Raw genomic sequence first — 21,126 nt, forward strand, 5'->3', positions numbered from 1 at the left:
AGACAACCAGGAGCCAACCTCTATTTCTCTCTGCCTGGCTGCCTCAGAGTCTCGCCACCTCCTCTGCCACAATGGACTCTGTCCCCTTAGAGTGAGGAAAACCACCATCAAAATGAGCAAAGCAGAAACCTCCTTTCTTTAGGTGCTCTTGTCACAGCAGCAAGAGTAGCCAACACAACAGTCTTGGAAATGGAAACAGCAGAAGCATTTCACCATGACCTGTGTGACCTCAGAGAGTCCAGTGAGGAGGGAAGCACACATGGGAAGCGTGGATGGCCTGTGTTTCAGAGGATCTTTTAAGAAGTGTGGTGGGGTGCCCACTCAAGCTGCAGGGAGAGCGCCTAGCACAGTGCCCATAACGTAGGAGGCTCTCAGAAAGAGAAGGGATGGAGCGGACTCAGCTTTCCCATCTCCCTTTGCAGCCCCAGGTTACGAGTTGCTGACTTCTGAATGCCTCGGTTTCCTCCTGTGTAAAATAAGTAAGAACCTGATGTACTTTGACTACACGAGAAGCCAAATTACTGTGACCATAAAATATTCAGCAGGAGATGTAAACAATAATTAGTGAGAAAAAGCATGGCCACTAAAAGAGAATTTCAGTAGCTAAGACAGTAACCTATGGCTTCTCTGGACGTGTCCAAACAGCTTCCATTAAGCCTTTATTTTAGTAACATTGTATGCAGTACTTGGCTTCTGTGTGGAAGGTGGGAGAGTTGTTCCATCTCCCCATCCAGGACCGTTGAAAGGAACAAGCAATGCAAGTGGCTGCAAAGATCTTGCTAACATCCAGGTATTATACAATAATAACAGTAATCATGTGTGACTAACAGTCTTTCCATCTCAGGCGCTCGTAAGTAGCGCACTTCCTCTACGTAAGTCTCCTCTACCCTCTAAATAATGTGCGCACCACCGCTCGCATTCACATCTCCCCGCCGGCTTTCCCGTGTTTTAAATTGGACTCCGGCATGCCCACGTGAGCTAACACCCTTCCCTTCAAGAATACTGCCAGGCGACCTTTAACAACAGAGCTTAGAGATTTATGGTCTGGGCTTCGAGGAGGAATGTCAGCTTCCGAGAAATTCAGGGAAAGAGCCTCACACCTCATTTCTTCATTCAGATGAATTCAACAAATATTTCTAGAGCGTAAAGCCAGAGCCAGGCAATGTGCTACAAACACGGGACACCTTAGACGGCCACACAGACTTGGAAACTAATCACCGTAATACGGGTCGTAAAAGTTTTATTGAGGATCTGCACAAGGTATCTCAGTAACATACAGTGTGGAATTACCCACTCTGTGCTGGGAGGAGGGGCTCGGACCATGTCTTGTTCTGTTCAATGGCAGATAACTGAGCTCCTGGGACCTCTGTGGGAAAAGGTACAGGAATAAGGTCACAGTAACAGATCTAGCCCTCTGGGGGCTGCTATTCTTGGGATGACCAGAAAGTCAGAGACTCCAGTGTGCAGGAATGAATCACCTTCCCTCAGGTGGGACCCATGCTAACCCCATGATTACCCTCCATGGTCGTGGGTCCCCACGCAGCCGCGGTCTGTGTGCTTCTGCAGCACAGCCCAGGGGCTCTGTGACCAGGTTTGGAGCAGAAGCATGGCTAACCTGCTTGTCTCTTTCAGCTGTGTAGCCTGCCTTGTCAAAGCTGGGCCCTGTGTAGAAGCCGGGTTGTGAAGAAATGTGTTCTCCAGCACCAGGTCATCTAGCTGGTAGGACTCTCCGATTTCGAAGGTGAGATGTAGGTCAGGAAAGCATTCGCTCAGCTGTAACTTCCAGACTTTAAGAGAAACAGCTGCCTGCCCTGGGACTTCAGGGCCTAGGAAACGTCCATTCTAGGGCTTTTAAGCAGAGCGGGCCATGCTTCTGTTGTTGAGCCGTGGCGCAGTATGGCCAGACTAGATTTAAGACATCACAATAGTAGTAGTATGGATCGAAAATGAGCAGCAGTGAGAGATGGGAGGAAAGGTGGGGCTGCTTACAGGATAGGCTTGCAGATGTGGGTTTGTATGCGCACACCTGTGTATACAAGCAGGAAGAGACTGTGTTTTTGGTGATGATGATGATGATAATGATTTGGTTCTTTGAGACAGGGTTTCTCAGTCCTGGAACTGGCTTTTGTAGGCCAGTGTTGAAATAAGAGCGGCGGGGCTGCGTCCCCAGCACCCCGGCCGCCTGGCTAGCTCATGCCCGAAATAACAACACACAAACTGTGTTCATTTAAACACCGCTTGGCCCATGAACTCTAGCCCTTACAGGCTAATTCTCGCACCTGGACTAGCCCATTTCTAATAATGTGTGTAAGCACCCCAAGGTGCGCTTACCGGGAAGATTCTAGCCTCCTTCCATCCTGGGTCGGAGCTGCCTGGGAGAGCAAAGCCTGGCGTCTCTGCACCAGAGAGCAGAGCTGTCGAGTCTCTCCAGAAGCAGAGCAGAGTCTGACCTCACTTCCTCTTCTGCCCAGAATTCTATTCTGTTTACTCCTCCCACCTATGCTTTAACCTATCAGGGCCAGACAAGCAGTTTCTTTATTGCTCAATGACCTTCCTCCATCAGACCAGGCTAGCCTCCAACTCACAGAGATCCTCCTGCCTCTGCCTTCCAAGGGCTGGGATTAAAGGCATGTGCCACCACCGCCCAGCGGTGAATATCTTTGAGAAGATTTCTGTGTGTGTGTGTGTGTGTGTGTGTGCGTATACATGCACACATGCTCATGTACTTGCCACAGTAGACTTGTGGAAGTTTGATGGCAACATTGGGAGTCATTCTCTAAGCCCCCTGTGGATTCCAGGGCTTGAGCTCAGGTAATCGGGCTTGCTTGGCCAGTGCTTTTACCCACTGATGATAAAGCCTTGCCAGCCCTCTCCTGAGGGTTATTACCACAGCACTCTGATAAAGTCTGATACCTTATTCTCCAGACTAGAAGACACTCGAGTACGCCACTTACATCTGTTACCTGTGGTTTAAGTACTTCCAACTTGATCCGTCGTAGGCTGCCAGCACCCGTCACTCAGAGCAGTGCTGGGAGGAGCTGCACACAGTGAGCTCCTCTGTGAGATATGAAGTTCATTTCACAAGAAATGCCAGAGAGAGGAGTATTTTGCCCAAGGTTACACAGTGAATTAGTAGCTAACACCTAATCAATGTTTTAAATCCATGTCTACCAATTTTCAATATTTTTTTCTTAAAAGACTTTACTGCCTTAAGCTGGGCAGTATGGCCAGTTCTTTGTTTCAGAAAAATAAACCAAAACAAAAACAACCAAAACCCTGCCAAGAATAGAGTTAGAGGTGGATGATAGCACGTGAAAAAATTCTAAACCACTACGAAAATGAGCGGGTGTGGAGGTGTCCTGGGAAGCTGTATTCACGAAAGCAGGTTGCAGGCCTTGGAGAACGGAGGAGGGCTGCGGAAAGTAAGCTCAGGGATGAAGGAGACGCTATAGAAGGCTATGGAAGAGGCCGAGGAGAGAAAGCGACCAGGTTGAGCCTAGCTATGCCACGGCACCAGGGAGTGTGGGCATGTCTGAGGACTGATGTGCAGTGTCTACAGAGTGCATACGGTGCATGGTTGTGGTTGGGTGGCAAGTTCCGGATTTCTGCCCTGTAACTGGCTGTAGTACACAAACAGAATTGTGAGAACAGGTATATCGGGAGAAAACTTGAGCACACTGAGTTTAGAGTCTTGTGGGGTCATTGGGTCGTTACTGTCTTGATGCCCAGACAGAAAGAAGGGATGTTCAGAATAAGATGTGGGTTACAGCAGACAGCCCAGAAAGAGTTGGGAAATTAATGAAACCTTGCGGAACTTGCTAGAAATATGGAAAGGGCTGAAAATAAGTGTGAGAGAGACAGGCAGTGATGTTGTCGAAGATGACCTTCTGCAGATGAGGGGAGAGTGGTTCTAGAATGTGTCGAATGATGTGGATACCATGATGGTGGCCTTTGGTCTTCCTCCATAAAAGAAAACCTTCTCAGCCGCTGTGAGAACCAACCAAAAATGGTCCCTGATATGGGAGGGTCATATATCAATCTGTTGATTTCATTGGTTAATTAAATAAAGAAACTGCTTGCCATGATAGGTTAAAACATAGGTGGGAGGAGTAAACAGGAGGAAGAGGAAGTGAGGTAAGACTCCTCAGACAGACTGGACAGCTCTGCTCTCTGGAGCAGAGACGCCATGCTCAGCTCTCCCAGGCACACGCGATGAAACTCTGACCCAGGATGGACGTAGGCTAGAATCTTCCTGGTAAGCGCATCTGGGGGTGCTTACACACATGATTAGAAATGGGCTAAATTAATATGTGAGAATTAGCCTAGAAGAGGCTAGATAGAAATGGGCCAAACAGTCTTTAAATGAATACAATTTGTGTGTTGTTATTTCAGGCATAAGCTAGCAGGCGGCCGGGGTGCTGGGGACGCAGCCCCACCGCTCCTATTTCAACAGGTCCCAGCTGCTATGACTCTTTGGGGGTGCCTCTGATGTGGGTGTCCCCTCTGTATGCTATGATTAGCATTGATTAATGAAGAACTGCTTTGAGCCTATGGCAGGGTAGAAAAGAACTAGGTGGGGAAAGCTAGGCTGAATGCTGGGAGAAAGAAGGCGGAGTCAAGGAGAAGCCATGTAGCCCTGCTGGAGACAAATATGGGAACTTTACCTGGTAAGCCACAGCCTTGTGGCAATAAGCAGATTAATGGAGATGGGTTAATTTTTAAGAGATGAGTTAGCCAGAAATACGCTTAAGCTATTGGCCAAACAGCATTGCAAATAATATGGTTTCTGTGTGATTACTTCAGGGCTGAGCCTTGTTGTAACATGCCTGAGCCTAAGAAAATTGCCTGACCTTAGTTTTTTTTTTTCTCTTCCTAGAATAGCCATGTGGCATAAAGACCTCTCTCATCCTCACTCGAGGAAGCTCTGAGTGTCCAGTGTTCTCCAGAGTTTCCTGTGGACGTGGCTGGCACTAGTACTGTGTGAGCGCATTGCAGCCCAGCCTCTCTCTGTCCACTCCCGTCTGCATGCAGCAGAAGCCCCTGTGCCCTGATGCTCTTCTTAGGTGTCACTATGAAGCGCTTAACTATTAGATCAGTGTCCTCCATGTGTGGGTCTCAACTTCTTTGGCAAACCTCCAAAAATATTTACGCAACTATTCCTAACTGCAGCGAAATTACAGTTATGAAGTGGCAATTGAAATAATTTTTTTATGGTCGGTGTCACCACAACTCGAGGAACGCTACGAAAGGGTCGCAGCATTAGAAAGTTTGAGAATCGCTGCATTAGATTTGCTGCTGCAGAGTGAGCAGGCGCAAGCCCACCTAACCATTCATCAGATGCCCCAAACAAATCAGATACGGATGTATCACTGATTGAATAAAGCTTTATTTTAATGCAAAATAAAACATGAAAAATTTATATACTCATATACAATAACATCCAAAATGTCTTCAGTGATATAAATGGAACCATATTAAAAAGTTTGCAGAGAATTCACTCTCCCTCCCCGTATGCCAAAATATGATTTCACATAATTTATCTTTAGAATGTGTGAACAGGTGACTTGGTGATTAGAGAAAGTGAGGGCACAAAGACCAGGGTTCGTGTTGTGTCCCAGCCGTCACCAGCATTGCAGATGGAGCGGAACACTTGCTGAAGGGCGGGCCAAGGCCTTTGGGAATGGTTCACTTCCCACTTGGAGCTTAGTAGCCAAACCCGACTTCAACAGCCAGGCTGTGGGTGACTGCATGTCTATTTAAGGAGAGGAGGGGGAAAGTTACACTTAGAAGCCATAGTTTCATGTGAGAGTGCTGGCTTATTTTTAGATTTCTAACCTTTTTGCCCTCCCTTTTACTAGAAAGGTGACTCTGTAGGGATAACTTACGAAGACTCCCCTTCCCCAGCTCACTGTAGCCTCGTCTCTATGCAAGGCTGGAATGAACTGAGAAGGGAGAAACACTATTATGGACTTTTCTGAATGGAACTCCCTGCCCCCTCACTGTGTGAAACTCAGCCTTTCTGTTCACACGGACTGGGGAGGCGGTGGGATGTCTACCCAATTTAACACCAGTTTGAAAGCTGCTCTCAGTGCGTCTCGTGTTACAGCGACACATTCCTTTATCAACTACTTTTCACTTCCTTCCATAGGCCTGAAACTAGGTAACACTGCTCAAACACTAAACAGCAGGCACACAAAACCGAATGCTGTTGAATTTCTCTATAATCTTGGTCTCTCTGAGGACCAGGGAACAGAGGAGCCAGCTCTCGGATCCTGAAGTTGCAGGAGGATTTCCTTCACAAGGTAGGTTTAGCTAAGAGAATTCAAGGCAGTGGATGTTGTTTTAACTTTATTCTGTCGGCAGCGGAAATAAGGCTCCAATGGAGCCCCCAAGGCTCTGTTTCTCTAGGATTCTATTGAACACATCAGACTTTTTCTCCATGGGGTGCTGTGGGCTCAACACAGATGTTCTGAAAAGTCTAAGAATAAAGAGTTTTAGGATAATTTTTTCCCCTAGGCTTTGTTTACTCTGAAATCATGGTTTAAGAAAACGTTCCTTTGTCCACTGATTCAATTCTGGAGGGAAACTGTATTAAGCCAAGAGGGATGATTGCCTCAGTCCGGGGTGTGATAGACCAGTGAGCTGTGTTTCTCTCTGTTGGACAAGACTGAAGGGACTAAAGGTTTTTGGTGGTCTCTCTCTCTCTCTCTCTCTCTCTCTCTCTCTCTCTCTCTCTCTCCCTCTCTTTTCTCTTCTCTCTCTCTCTCTTGTCTTTCTAGTCATAGAAAAAAAGGGAGGAAAGAGGACCCGTGAAGCTGGCTGGCCCAGTGGCAGGTTTACAGGTCTTGATAAGTCCTCTCTCAATTTCCAACTACAGAGAGGTATCCACGTGAGTTTCCCCAAGGTTGTAAATATCTCGGAGCTCTTTCCTTCTTCAGGGGACCTGCTGATCATAATAGCATGGACTTCCAGAGAACCACCAGCTCTCCCAGAGCACCAGAAAATGGTCCTGATGATGTGGAGAGGAGACAATTGGAGGGATCGTACTCAGGCATCTCTAAAGCTTACTGTCCGAGCTGTTCTTAATCATTGCCCGGCTTGGTGCAGCCTCTGTCACAAATAGAATGTTAGTTCTTTAGGGCAGGATCAAATGCAGAGATTGCTATACTTTTAAGCAAGAAAAGAAAGCTGTTATCATTTCTTTTTTTTTGTTTTGTTTTGTTTTCTTTAATAATACCTTTGAGCCTCCGAGGGCCTCTCAGGGACGGTGGCTATTGGATGAACTGTGTACAAGGCACAAAGCCAAGGTCTGAAGCAGCTTTCCTGAAGCCTGCATATAGGGTGCTGTGTGCCTAAGGTGTCAGTGCTGGAGCTGGAGACACGAGCAGTCATCGGCAGGTGCCCTTCCCCACAGCACATCACTGTCACCTACCCATGGCCCACTAAGTGGTCCAGCCTTCCTGCCAGGGGAAACTTCAGCCTTGGACAGAATCAGTGATTTACCGAAATTTGAGTAAAATATAGACCACATTAAAGAGTATCTTAAAAAACAACAACAACAACCCTCCCCCCACAAACAACAGGGTCTTGTTATTTAGTCTAGGCTGGTCTCAAACTCACCCTGCAGTCCAGGCTAGCCTCCACCTTGAAGTCTGCCTGCAGGGATTCTAGGCACGTGCTACCTTATCTGGCTTAAGCTTGGTCTAATGCTCGCCCCGCCCCCAAAGCTGCATTTCCTTCACTGTGTCTTTTCTCCCAAAGAAAAGGCCCTGAATTTCAGCCCGGTGGCCAGGGACCCTGTGGTGTAGCTGCAGCACCTTGCCGGGTAGATCCTGAGCTCCTCCACCCCGCTGAACAAATTACATATGATGTAAGGGTTCTGGCTGAAGAGAGATGGCAGGGGACAAAAAGCAACTTGACAGTCAGTTTCTCAGAGGGCCACGATGATTGTGGTTTAGATAATGATCTCTCTTGAAGTCAGGCAAAGGACACTATTTACGGCTAAAACCAGCGGTTGCATCATTCTTGGTAACGAAACTATTTTAGAAAAAAAAATAAAAAGACTAAATTGGGCCAGATGGCTACTCTATGTGTTTTAGAATACCATGATGCAATATATTCTGTCTGTCAGTGGTATTCTACTCTCAGCCAAAATGTGCCTATATTGAACCAAGGACCTTTTGGGGACGGGGTGAAGAGGGACTGTGAACGGCTTAGCAGACACCGAGGAACCCAGAGAGCCGGCTGTGTCTGCCATCTCACAGTCTTTTGCTTGTGTTCCCATTTGGATCAATTTGGAAGCCTCAGATGCTCTGTTGTGAAGAAAAGCTCAAAGGGAGCAAGAGTGGCTTTTCAGGTTCTTGCGCCAGAGCCAGATACTTTTTCTGTTTTTGTCTTTTAAATCAGGCGGAGCCCTTGGCTTGGCCCTGACATTTGTTAATGAGATAGAGCAGATGCAGACTGATTTAATCTTATGCGGCTTCTCCTTTTACTTCCTCTGATTTCTTCCTCATCAAACTTCCAGAAGGCAATTTTCTCTTTTACTCTCCATACTGGTAATTACATGTGTTTGGAAACACACACACACACACACACACACACACACACACACACACACACACACTTCCACCTACTTTCTGGGTAACCAGCTTCCTCACTGACCCTGCGGCAGAGGCAGATGGGTACTGTTTGGCACTGAGTCTGGAACTGACATCCCTAGGACATTGCTCTCTGTGTGGCCTGACCAGCAGGCTTTCTTTCCTTTAACCACACTACTCACAGGTATACTTTCCCCCTTAAGTGGGAGTCTAAAAGTAGAAGTCTCAGTGAAGCTAATGACAGGCATTTGGGGAGGACTCTGAAATCAGCTGTCTGTCCAAGCATGCATGCCAGGGCCTGGGAGAGAGGCCAGCAAGGCCCACGGGACCTCTTCACCTGCTCCCTGTGGTGCTTGGCTGGAAAGAGTTCCTTCTGGAAGCTCTGATAACTTTGCACATCCTCCAAGGATGCTAATGCTGCACTCAGATTCTACTGGGTTTTACATCTAAAGCAAGGAAATGTGAACACTTTATATCAAACAAGCAGTACCAGGTAGCCAAGGTAGACCATAAACAAGGAAACACAGTCTTCCTTCGGGTCCAAAGTCTCACAGAGGTCACTGGTCACAATTATTGTTACTAGGTTCTCAGTGAAAACACCGTTCTTATGAATACACCCATGTTCACAGCCTCTCTACTTTGTCACTGTGTAGACCTCACAGCTCCATCACTGAAAGGGTGACTAGGCCTGGCTGAGACAGGTACCTCTGTGCTGCTTCCTCTATGTGTGGTGATGAGGTGGTGGTGGGGGTGGTTATAACCAGCTCTGGCTTTCTAGCCAGGGTTTACTATAGTGTAACTCCATTGATTGTTAATCAATTCCCACTCTCTTTCAATCAACCAGCCTTTCAAGTATCAGGAAGTACTTTTTTTTTTTATGACCCCCCTTCTTCCTTTCCACATCCCCAAACCCCCTGTCCCCCTTTTCCCTCTTCTGATTAGCAATCAAGTGTCAACATCCTCAGTGAGCAAGGGCCGCTCTGTACCGGAGCACCTTAAACTAGAGAAGGCCTTAGGGTCTAGCAAGGGCAAAGGTGGTGTTGGATAGCTTCCTTGTTTGGAAGATCTCTGTGATGTTCAGCTATACGGCTGCAGTCATGGGGTTTTTCTGCCTGGGATCCTGGTTACCATAGCGGTGCCGGTCAGGGCTGCCCCCTCGGGGCCCTGCTCTGCCCATCTCCTGATAGACCGGAACTCTGTGGTGCTGCGGTGGGGAAGGTGGAACATCTTGTCTGAAGGGTCCTCTGTGCTGATGCGCTGGTGGGCGTGGGTAGTACTGAGGACGCTGGAGATCTGCCACCCTCAGATCTGAGGGGCGGGGATAGCCCCCTCTTGGGGGGTGCCCAGGATGAGGTCCAGGGTAGTATGGAAGCTCTCTTTCATTGTAGCGCCCTCGGGGTGCTGCCCTCAGGTAGTCCACAGGATCTGCAGAGCCTCCCCTAGAAAGAAAAGCAGAGAGATGCGTCAGGACTCTGGTACTGCTCCCAGCCGAAGACCCCATGCTTCTGCCTTGACTGCATCGGCTGTGACCGTACCCTAGGCCTGGGCCAGGGTGTATGAGCAGATGTGATGTGTGCCCTTAAACAATGGGAGAGGAGGGACCTTCTTCTTCTTTGCTACCGTAGACTTCAAGGTGAAAACCCTGTGCGGGGAAGGCAGAGCAATGAGAATTCAAGAACGCAGGTCCTTGACAGACAAGCTACTATGCCACCCAGGGCAGCTTACACTTACACTGGTACACGAGAAGAAATACATTCCTGTGTTGCTTATGCCCTTTTATATTCATGTTCATTACAGCAATCAAACGAGTTTCCCCTAGAGAGGGATGCTTGGGCCCGTTAAGCCTGTGGCTGTGAGAGCCCGAGTCTTTAAGAGAGAAGGCAGCACTAATACTCTGGGCCGGGGTCCTCAGAAACCGCACTCATTCCCTCCTAGATGGCAGGGGTATTCGCTGAAAGGGCTGTGCGTGGCCCTGGCTAGGTCCGGTGGCTGCTGTCACATCTCTGTATGAATTAGTGTGCCTCCCTCCATTGTTCCCCAAAGAACTCTCAACTCGGAGCTGGGAAATTGCCCACCTGGAACTGTGATAAAAGTAATTCGGTCTACCACAAAGTCAGTAGCAAAAACCAAGGTGCCCCGCATAAGAGGCTGCATACAGAAAGGTCTAGGGCAAGAACACACACTAATGGGGAACAAGCCTGTCTGGAACTTTCTACTGAAGACAAGCATTATCTGATCTGCTCGCCATAACAGAAACAATACGTCTCCAGACAATATGCAGATGAAGGCATCTTGGCGAGCCTGGGGTGAGACAGTGTCTTCTGTTGCAGCCCTTGAAATCCCAGTAAAACTCCTGCGCGTGCGCACGTATTGGCCAGTAGCACTCAGCACGCGACCAGACCCCTTCCTTCTTATTTCTCTGCTCCTCATGATTTTTACTTAAAAGGAGAAACAGCAACAATAATGACCACTGAAAAGCCTGCCAATGTCAGAGTACAGACTGCTTGTACACTTGACAGCAATGACAAGGCTGTACGAATACCATACCTGTGGTTAATCAGACATCGCCAATGAGGGTCCAAATCACCCTGTAACCTGTGGAGCTGGATGTTAAAATAACCTTGTTCCCCCAAATCAATGGAGATTTGACAAGCTCTGAGCGCCTGGAACCCGAGAAAAGCCAGCTGTCAATGTGGTCCTAAGGATGAAGAATCCTGTCTTCCGTCTACAATTGTCTGTGGAGGTGTGTGAGCCCTAAGTTTGCTATGTATAATAATGAACGATAGATCCCTGAATTTGGGGGTAATTTAGTTAGTAAAAAATTTCAGATCAAAAATTAAATTGTTTGCTTACAAATTGTTCACAGCCATCAGCGGTTCCCACTCAGTTTGGGCCGCTTTGCTCTATGCTAAATTGCCACGAGAAATAGAGCAGGCGTACATGGCTAATCACCTGTCACTAGGACCCGTTTGTCACCGTCCCTTTCCTCGACAACTTCATCTTTTTATTTAGAAAATTTCCAGCACTCGTTGTCTCTTTTACTGTATAAAAAAAAAGAAAGAAAGAAAAAGAAAAGAAAAGAAATTAAAGACCTCGTCTTTCAAACACCATGCTCATTTCTGTTTCCTTTGGCACAAGCTGTAGATTGCAGAAACACTTAAGAAAATTCCTTAACCTGTGTTTCCTTTCAAAAGCGACCAGAGGTATTTCTCTGCATGAAGTGGAACATGTGGTTTCTCTGCCCTCGTTTTAAGTCCTTAGGATAAATCACTGACATTTGCAGCACACAAACATTATCTGCCTTCAACCCAGCACACAACCAACGCTCCCTCCGGACTCTCTTAGCGGGAATGTTTCCTGTTTTAAATGGAAAGAGAGAAGGGAGAAATTCCAGGCCTTTTTTTTTCCTGTGGTCCTGGTCTCTCTCTAAAGATTTCTTGCTTTTAAAACAGAACATTATAAAAGACAGAATACCTTAGGGTTTGCTTTTTCTTTCTTTCTTTTTTAAGTTGTGGAGAAAATCCAGAGCAAGTGGTGATGGGAGAGAAGCCACCCTGCGTACCTGGCTGCATGTGGGGTCAGAGAGGAGACTATCTCCTCCCTCACACCTCCCCCTGCCACTAGCCAGCACTCACTGCAAGGAGGAGGGAGGGGTCCAAGGGCAGAGAGGGAGACCCCAAGATAGCAGCATGGTCCCAGAGGACTTCTCTGTAGGAGGATTATAAATTGGGAGGCTTGCTTACGTGTGGCAGACACAGCGAGGTGCTGCTCTTTGTCAAGCAGGGGTGGCATGGACATTGTCATTCTCTGTGGAACTCATCATAACAGTTATTGTTTGTAATTTTTTTCAGGGAGAAGAAAAACAATGAGCTGCCCTGTAAAAACACGATCGAACGTTCAGAGACTGCTGGGAGACCTCTCCTCCCCGGCCGCTGTTTATGACATCCACCTGCCCCCACCGCCCTGAAAGCCTATCATTTTCTACAGACTTTCCCCAGACCCACTTCTAAACTATTGCTAATATTATCACATGAGCATGCTCATGTCAACATTTAAAAGAACCATTTTTTAGGGGGACTGGAGAGATGGCTCAGAGGTTAAGGGCGCTCTTGCAGGGGAACAGAGTTCTATTCCTAGAGCCCACATGGGTGGCCTAACATCCTCTTGTAGCTCTAGCTCCATAAAATCTAAGTTACACTCTTGTACACATGTGTACACACACACTTAAAAAGTAACAATTTTTAAGTAGGGAAAAAAAAACCCTCCTCTATGAGTCCCTCCTCCAGCCCTGACCACCACAGAGAAGTGGGCCAGAAGCAACTGAAATGGTGGGAGAGGGAAAAGTCACCCTGATGGAGATGTCAGGCAGGGCAGCCTCGTGAACTGGAGTGTAGGGCTAAGCTCCTCACACGGATGCGGGGATCAGTAAGCTAATGGGAACCAGAAGTGGACATTACCTTCAAGGTCCACTCCAGGCCAACCTATTTCCCTTAGACAGGTCACATAGACCAAAGGTTCAACAACTCTGCCAAACAGTGCCATCAGTTGGGTACCAAATATTGAAACCCAATGATCCTGTGAGGGGAACATCCCTTTTAAGTTTCTGTTTTCCCACTGAGTAGGCACATTTCTGGAGGCCAGAGGATTAAGATTTTGATTGGAAGCTCATAGGGATGGTTTCAGGTATGTTCCAAATCACAGTGATGCAAGCAGCTATGAAAAAGATGAACATTAATTTTCCTCAAACATGACAAAGTCATAGGTTCAAACCATAAAACATCCTCTTGAGACATGTAACTGAATAAGGAAGAAAGAGCTGAGTTATTGTTGTTTTGTTAGTCTTTAGTGTCTTCTTTTATAGGGTCTCTCTGTGAGACTGAGTGCTGGTGAGGAGAGGAGAAATTCAGTCTGTTCTGGAGAAGACCTGTCAGAGGGACTGACATGTCCTGCCTTGAGCCAATCCTGAGACATCCAGGGCAGCTTCCTCAGGAGACTCTGATTAAAACAAGGGCCGATCGGGCAAGTGTGTCAGGACCTCAGGACTCCAGATTTTTCATGTGACCCTATGAGGCTTGTTTGCATGTATTATTAATTTCTTTAAAATAAAGAAGACGCTGCCCAACTTTAAAATCTTACTACACAGAAACCAAATTTACTGTAGGAAAGAGAAACATGACTGTATTTGTTTTTCTTGTAACTTTGAGTGAACTTATGAGAAAATTCACTTCAAATTTGTTTCCTTTCTGAGTAGGCTCATTTCTGGAATCCGGAGACTTAGGGCTTGCTTGGAAACTCACAGCAATGGTTCCAGGTATGTTTTAAACCACACATGCATGCAACAGTGCAAATAATAACAAAACATGACACAGACACGGGTTATTTACATGTAAAGTAAAAAATAGATCGTGTGCTTTCCAAGGAAACTTTCTTTTTGTGGCATCTTACTATATAACTAGTTTACATTTCATGGAAAGGACTTGGAAATGAGAGCCCACACTGATCAGCTAATCCCTGGGGCCAGTCATCATCATATACGGAAGGATGGAAGATATGCTTCTGTTTGGTTACACAATTATGCTCGGGAAGGGGGATGATATTGGAAGGACAGATCCCTAAGATTCTATTTATGAAGAAGTAGGTTACTGTTCTCAGTAGAAAGAGGTACAAGGCAAGTGTCCATCCCCCTATCATTGTACCCTTCTTACAGAGAAAATCTCCATCCCCAGTGCTCAGTGGAGAGAAAATTTGAAAGAAAATGGCCCCTAAAGGAAGTGTCACTATGAGGAGGTGTGGCCTTGACGGAGTAGGTGTGGTTTTGCTGGAAGGCGGTGAGGATTCATATATGCTCAAGCCACACCTAGTGAGACAGACTACTTCCGGTTGCCTGAGAGCTGTAGAACTCTCAGCTGTTTCTCCAGCACCATGTCTGCCTGCCTGCCTCATGCCACACCATGATGATAATGGACTGAACCTCTGAACTAGAAAGCACCCAAATAAATGTTTTCCTTTGTAAGAGTTGCCATGGTCATGGTGTCTCTTCACAGCAATAGAAATCCTAACTAATTTTGGTAAGGGATATTTATCCAGAAAGTTGTCCATTTCCTTTAAGCTTTCCAATTTTGTGGAGTACAGGTTTTCGAAATATGACTTGATGATTCTCTGGATTTCCTCTGTGTCTGTTGTTATGGCCCCCTTTCATTTCTGATTTTGTTAATTTGGATATTCACTCTCTGTCTTTTGGTTAGTTTGGATAAAGGTTTGTATATTTTCTCAAAGAACCAACTCTTTGTCTCATTGATTCTTTATATTGTTTTCTTTGTTTCGATTTTGTTGATTTCAGCTCTCAATTTGATTATTTCCAGCAGTCTAGTTCTCCTGGGTGAGTTTACTTTTTTTTTTTGTTGTTGTTGTTCTAAAGTTTTCAAATGTTCTGTTAATTCACTAGTGTGGGATTTATTCAGCTTCTTTATGTAGGCATTTAATTCCATGAACTTTCCTCTTAACATTGCTTTCATTGTGTCCCATAAATTTGGGTATGTTATGTGGTCATTTTCATTAAACTGAAAAGCTTCTGTAAAGTGAAGGACATGGTCAACAAGACAAACTGACAGCCTACAGAAGGGGAAAAGATCAAACAGAGGTCTGATTTCCAAAATATACAAAGAACTCAAGAAATTGGTCATCAAAACTACAAATAATCCAATAATAAAAAACAAAAAACGGAGAACAGACCTAAACAGAGGAATCAAAAATGGCTGAAAGACACTTAAGGCAATACGCAATATCTTTAGCCATCAGAGAAATGCAAATCAAAACAACTCTGAGATTCCATGTTATACCTGTAAGAATGGTTAAGATCAAAACACTGATGACAACTTATGCTGGAGAGGTTATGGGGTAAAGGGAACACTCCTGCGTAGCTGGTGGGAGTGCAAACTGGTACAGCCCCTTTGAATATCAGTCTGGTGATTTCTCAGAAAATTAGGAAACAACCTGCCTCAAGACCTAGCAATACCACTTTTGGGTATATACACAAAGGATGTTCAAGCAAGGACATGTGCTCAACTGTGTTCATAGCAGAATTGTTTGTCATAGCCAGAATCTGGAAACAACCTAAATGCCACTCAACCGAAGAATGGATAAGAAAATCGTGGTACATTTACACAACGGAGTACTACACAGCAGAATAAATAATGGTATCTTGAAATTTGAAGGCAATTGGATGGATCTAGAAAACATCATTTTGAGTGAGGTAATCCCCAGACCCAGAAAGACAATTATCACATGTACTCACTCATAAGTGGCTTTTAGACATAAAGCAAAAAAACAAAACAAAACAAAACAACAACAACAACAAAAAAAACCCAGCCTACAATTCACAATCCCAGAGAACCTAGACAACAATGAGGACCTGAAGAGAGACATACATGGATCTAATCTACATGGGAAGTGGAAAAAGACAATATTTCCTGAGTAAATTGGGAGCATGGGGACCATGGGAGAGGGCTGAAGGGTAGGGGAGAGGAAGAGAAGGGAGCAGAGAAAAATGCAGAGCTCAGTAAGAGCAATAAAACAAATCCTAACTGAGACACTACAGTTAGTCGACCTCACTGCTCTTGTCTTTCCTTTGGCCTTGAGCAACTTACACAGTGGGTATCTGGGAAGTTGCCACTGACTCTTATGCCTCTGGCAATCACCTTGGAGCTCAGCACAGGGCTTCTGTCTCATGGTGCTCCCCAAGTGTACGCTGAGGGTTTCAAGGGAAGATGCCCAGGTGGACCTGGTAAGCAGGGAGCAGTAGGTGTTGCTCGGTGAGCAACGGTCCGGGGGAGAGCAGAGGAAGAAGAAAGAGCAGGCTCACCTGGAGCCAGGGATCGATGATGCCTGAAGTAAGAGTGATACCTAATGTTTCCGGAGGAAAGAAGGTAGGGGTGAGGAAAGCGTCCGTTCAGATCCAACATAGAAAGACTGTTTTCCAGGCACAACAGGGCAGATGCACATTTGAACTCAGCAATTGTAACAACACACATCAGACCTGTGCAAGCTCTAGCTAGTCAGAGCTCCAGCATAGACAAGACAAGATGGGCAGGAATGCCTAGCATCCGCCGAAAAGCTATCAGCATTTTGTCCTTAGGCTGAGGGAAAGTCAGTTTCCTAAAGATGGGATCCTTAGGAGGTTGGCCATATTCCCAAGAGCAGTTGGAGAAGCACAAACTGAACTCAGTGGGAAAAGGGAAAAAAAAAAAAAAGAAGAAGAAAGTTCAAAATTGGGTAGGAAGAGATATTTACTGAGAAGAGTTGATGGGATGAATATGTTCAAAATGCATTATAATGAAATCCTTGGTGAATTAGTTAAAATTGTTTTTTAAATAATCTGGTTTATTTTTATTTTATTATTGTTTTAAATGATGGGTTACTAGGTACAGGTTATGTGCACTATTTAAGAATCGATTAAGGAATGTTTTCACAATAGTCTGGCGAGGAACTTTTCTTTATTTCTGTCATAAACACAAAAATGTAGGAACATCTTGATTCCTGTTCAGGATCAGGCTCCCGATAAGGGACTGGAGGGAGACTGTTGAGCTCACGTGCAATGTGCATGGCTTCAAGCACCGAGTTTCATGGTTAATTGATGAAGATAAACCAGAGGTGGAGGTGATGTCCACTGCCCCTCGGACCCAGCACTAACCCACTTTTCTCCACAGAAGCACACATGATGGATGACTTTCATATAAACCACACATGCCCAAGAGAGGCAGGAATTAGGATTATGCAAACCTGTCTACCACCTGCTGTAACTCAATGTCCTTTCCTCCCAGCAAAGAGAGAACAGAGGCATAGGGGAGAGCTGGGCCTGCTCTGAAGAGGGACGATGGGAACTATTCGCAGCCTTCCATTCTGCTAAAGGCACCGAGCTGCCTTGCTGACAGAGACACGCATGTGTCGGGTCTGGGGCTGAGGACCATGTCTGCATCTCATCCAACAGCTCTTGTAGGACAAGGAAAGTGCACTGAAGCTGAATGGGGGGGGGGTGGTAACTAAGGGACAAGCCAGTGTGAAGACAAAGAACTAAGGTTTGCAGCACAAAGTGTGAAGCCACAGGAATTTATAAGCAAGGGCTATGCCCACCTTAGACGTAGATAATGGATTTCTTTCCTTTTCTATTTTCAGTTTTGGATAAACTTCCAAAGGCCAAATTCTCGTTCCTGTTAATTTCTATAAGACACCATGTGTGTTGTAGCCTAAACAAAAGACAATTTAAAAAGCAAAACAAAACAACCAAAGTAAAGCCAACCCCCCTCTTTCCTTTATGGCAGCAGTTCTCAACTTGTGGGTCGCCACCCCTTTGGCAAACCTCTAAGCCCAAAACTATTTACATTGAAGTCTAGAGCAGTAGCAAAATTACAGTTACGGAGCAGCAATGAAAACAGTTGTATGGTTGGGGTCACCACAGCATGAGGAACTGCACTCAAGAGTGGCAGCGTCAGGAAGAACCACTGCTTTATGGGTTTTCTTTTTTAATTTCTTGGTAATCGATCGTAACCAAATTTGGGGTTCAAGTGGAGTCAACTCCTATGGTGTGTGACTAACAAGCGTGTTCTTGTTGGCAGGATGCGGACACTGGTGAAGCCATGCTCTTTCTCAATGTGCCATACTGACTGGGTCTCTGCCCCAGTATTTGTAAAGTATCCAAAGCTTAAAAAAAAAAAAAAGGCAGTGCAAACGAATATGCTCTTCAGCTGCCCATGAGATGTGGACAGACGCTTTTAGTCTGTGTTTGGAATTCCTTCAGGGTCAGGTTTCCAGTTACCAAGCCTCCATCCGTGGTCCAGGCACGAATGCGGTTGGCCTGGATTAGCAGAGCCCTCTGCAAAGCATATTACATAGCTTTGATTTCAGCAGATTTTACAGAGCCATAAACTGTAATGACCATTTGATGACCTACGACACAGGAATGATTGCGGGAAAAGAATTCCCGCCTTCGTCACTCACATCACCCATCGCATTATGAAGAGAGGCCCTTGCTGGTCTTTGCAGGGAACGGAAAGCAGAAGCGAGTGTCGCCACAGATGCTTCTGGTCCCTCTTACACACCGAGGGGATGTTTCCAGAGAAAATGGAAGAGGGCTGGGAAGACAAACACCACTTCCATCAGCCCCGTTCGATTTCTCCCTCGGTGTCTTTCATCAACCACCACAGATAGAATGCATTTACGAACAAATGACACGTACAGGGAGTCTCAGCTTCTCCATCAGCCTGGCAGAGAGCTATGGAAAATGGCCCTTAGAGTGCTTCATCCTGTCAGGTAACAGTGGTCTTGCTTAAATGACCTCTTTTATGAGGAGCTGAGAGTTTTCTAAAGTATCCTGTCAAGGACATTTAGAAAGGACAAGTGTGAGGACACAGGCGGAGAAGGAATTCTTAGACTGCAAAACCAGTCATGGAATCCATTTCAGAGACAGGCTAGCAGATAATTCCCCTGTTGATTGTGGAGCCAGAGAGGCGCTTTATATAAAGAGAATGGTGACCAAAGAAAGAAATCGTAACTTGACCAGCCATGCCAGTAAGTCACCTTCCTTTCTCCCTATTGTATCAGGAATTCTGGAATGTCATTATCTAAGCATGGAGGATTCCATCTGCTCGTCACGTCACGCAGGAGAGTTAGGTAACATTTCAAGGGCAGACTCAAGGGGCTGACAGGTCGGGGCCTCCTCTGCCCCTCAGGGGAAGCACTACAGAACTCCTGCCCAAGGTTACTTCCTGTAGACAGGATATTCCTGAGGTAAAACACAGATTCACAAAAGCTGCCTTTCCCTGCTCTATATGTAGATGATATACACATATAATCTACAGTTTGGTAATGCCTACAGTTCTCGGAGAAGATATTCACGTCCACCTCTTTATTTCTTCGACTGATTTCTAAATTAATACAAATTAAATGAGTCATGTTCCCTTTCCCCTCCTCCCATCAATTTCCAAAGCCTGAGAATTTTGATGTGAATCACCTATAATCATTACAATCCCTTCTCACCCTGGGCAAGAAGTACAACGAGAGAGTCAAAGCTTTCCAGCATCCTCTCTCTCTCTCTTTTTCCTCTCTCTCTCTCTCTCTCTCTCTCTCTCTCTCTCTCTCTCTCTCTCTGTGTGTGTGTGTAGAGAGAGAGAGAGGGAGAGAGAGAGGGAGGGATGGAGGGAGGGAGAGAGTCTGTGTGTGTGTGTGTGTGTGTGTGTGTGGAGAGAGAGAGAGGGGGGGGGAAGGAGAGAGACAGAGAGAGAGAAAGAAGATCTTCCACTTCATGGTTTTATTAGGACACAGAAAGACGACACAGGAAGATTCTGGCACTGAAAATATATTACTTAAATCCAGAAACAGAAATGTTAAGAGCTAGGCCCAGTGCCTCTGTGATCCATGGGCTCTGTAAGCAGCATCAGAAGGTGGTTTAGAATTGCAAAGATTCAAAGCAGGCTGAGCAGAATAGTTCCCTCGCAAGTGCCCAAGGCAAACCAAACCCCATCCTAAGCATTTTTCCACGTTAACCTCCTTATTCCTCATTATAGTGTGATAGGGCAGACACCATTATTATCCGTGGCTTGAGACCAGGAAAGGCAGAACAAAGATGTCAAGTGACTTGATTGAAAGCCCACAGGCAGTGGGGGCAGTAGAAAGGGCCCAGGGTCTGTCCAGGGCAGGCAGACCAAGGCGCCTCCTGCCTGACTGCCGGTCCTGTCCTCACTTGCGGTGCCAGCTTACAGGGTCCTGGTGCTGGGTGAAAAAGGCCTTTATACTTAGAAGCACATTTTAGAAATTACTCCAATGGGTGAAAAGAGGCAAAGGAGAGGTTTCCTGTAAGTGTTTTGGCTTTGGGAAACTCGCAGCTAGACACTCTGGAGGTTTTGGTATGATGCCAAAGAAAAACCCAGGATTCCGAGTTAGAATTCCTATTCAGATACTCGGAGCTGCCAGCAGTGTAGGAAGGGGGACTTTCCTGGTCCCTTTTAGGAAAGCCAGAACAGATATTTGTACAGTTCTGTCTGCATGGTCCTGTGTATTTAATACTAGTGTCCATACCCAAGGGTGTATTTACTCAGCAAACACCTTTCTCCAAAACCCACGCAGACTTGATGGGGCTACAAGACACCGTTTCTCCCAGCGGCCCTGAAGGTGCTGATGCAGGTTAGACAGGGCTCTGAGGAACTCCACCACGGCTGTGAGGTTTGTAGGACACACAGCCGCCTGCCATGGCCTTTCTGCAGAACTGCCATGATAACCTGCGGACCACAAGAAACCCAGACTACTCTCTCTCACTCCCTCTCCAGCCCAGCCATCCTGTTTGAGCCAACGTCCTCACATCGGTGGCTCTCTGCGCTCGCTGCTGCTGTGGTTTTATTTTAGTTACGACAGCACTGGTCACTTGGACTCACAGACAAGCAGGGCAAGCTGGAGTCCACTTCAGGGAGTGCAGTTCTACAGCCCAGCACTGGAAACAGTGTGCCTGTGGGCCTAACGGGCAGCTGGAAGGCGGTCACCA

The 21,126-nt window shown here is 46.2% G+C and overlaps 1 protein-coding gene across 1 annotated transcript in view; it reads right to left on the reverse strand.

The window, feature by feature from the left end:
• Positions 1-5,364: 5,364 nt before the first annotated feature.
• Pard3b (par-3 family cell polarity regulator beta) overlaps positions 5,365-21,126 on the reverse strand; it is a 992,131-nt gene continuing 976,369 nt past the window's right edge. The window contains exon 23 of the mRNA XM_050154204.1: positions 5,365-10,036. Coding sequence (XP_050010161.1) covers positions 9,679-10,036 — 358 coding nt within the window. The 3' untranslated portion in view covers positions 5,365-9,678. The remainder of the gene's footprint in view (positions 10,037-21,126) is intronic.

Source organism: Alexandromys fortis, unplaced genomic scaffold (assembly GCF_014885135.2).
Source record: "Alexandromys fortis isolate MF-2015 unplaced genomic scaffold, M_Fortis_MF-2015_v1.1 scaffold_40, whole genome shotgun sequence".
NCBI classification, from domain to species: domain Eukaryota; kingdom Metazoa; phylum Chordata; class Mammalia; order Rodentia; family Cricetidae; genus Alexandromys; species Alexandromys fortis.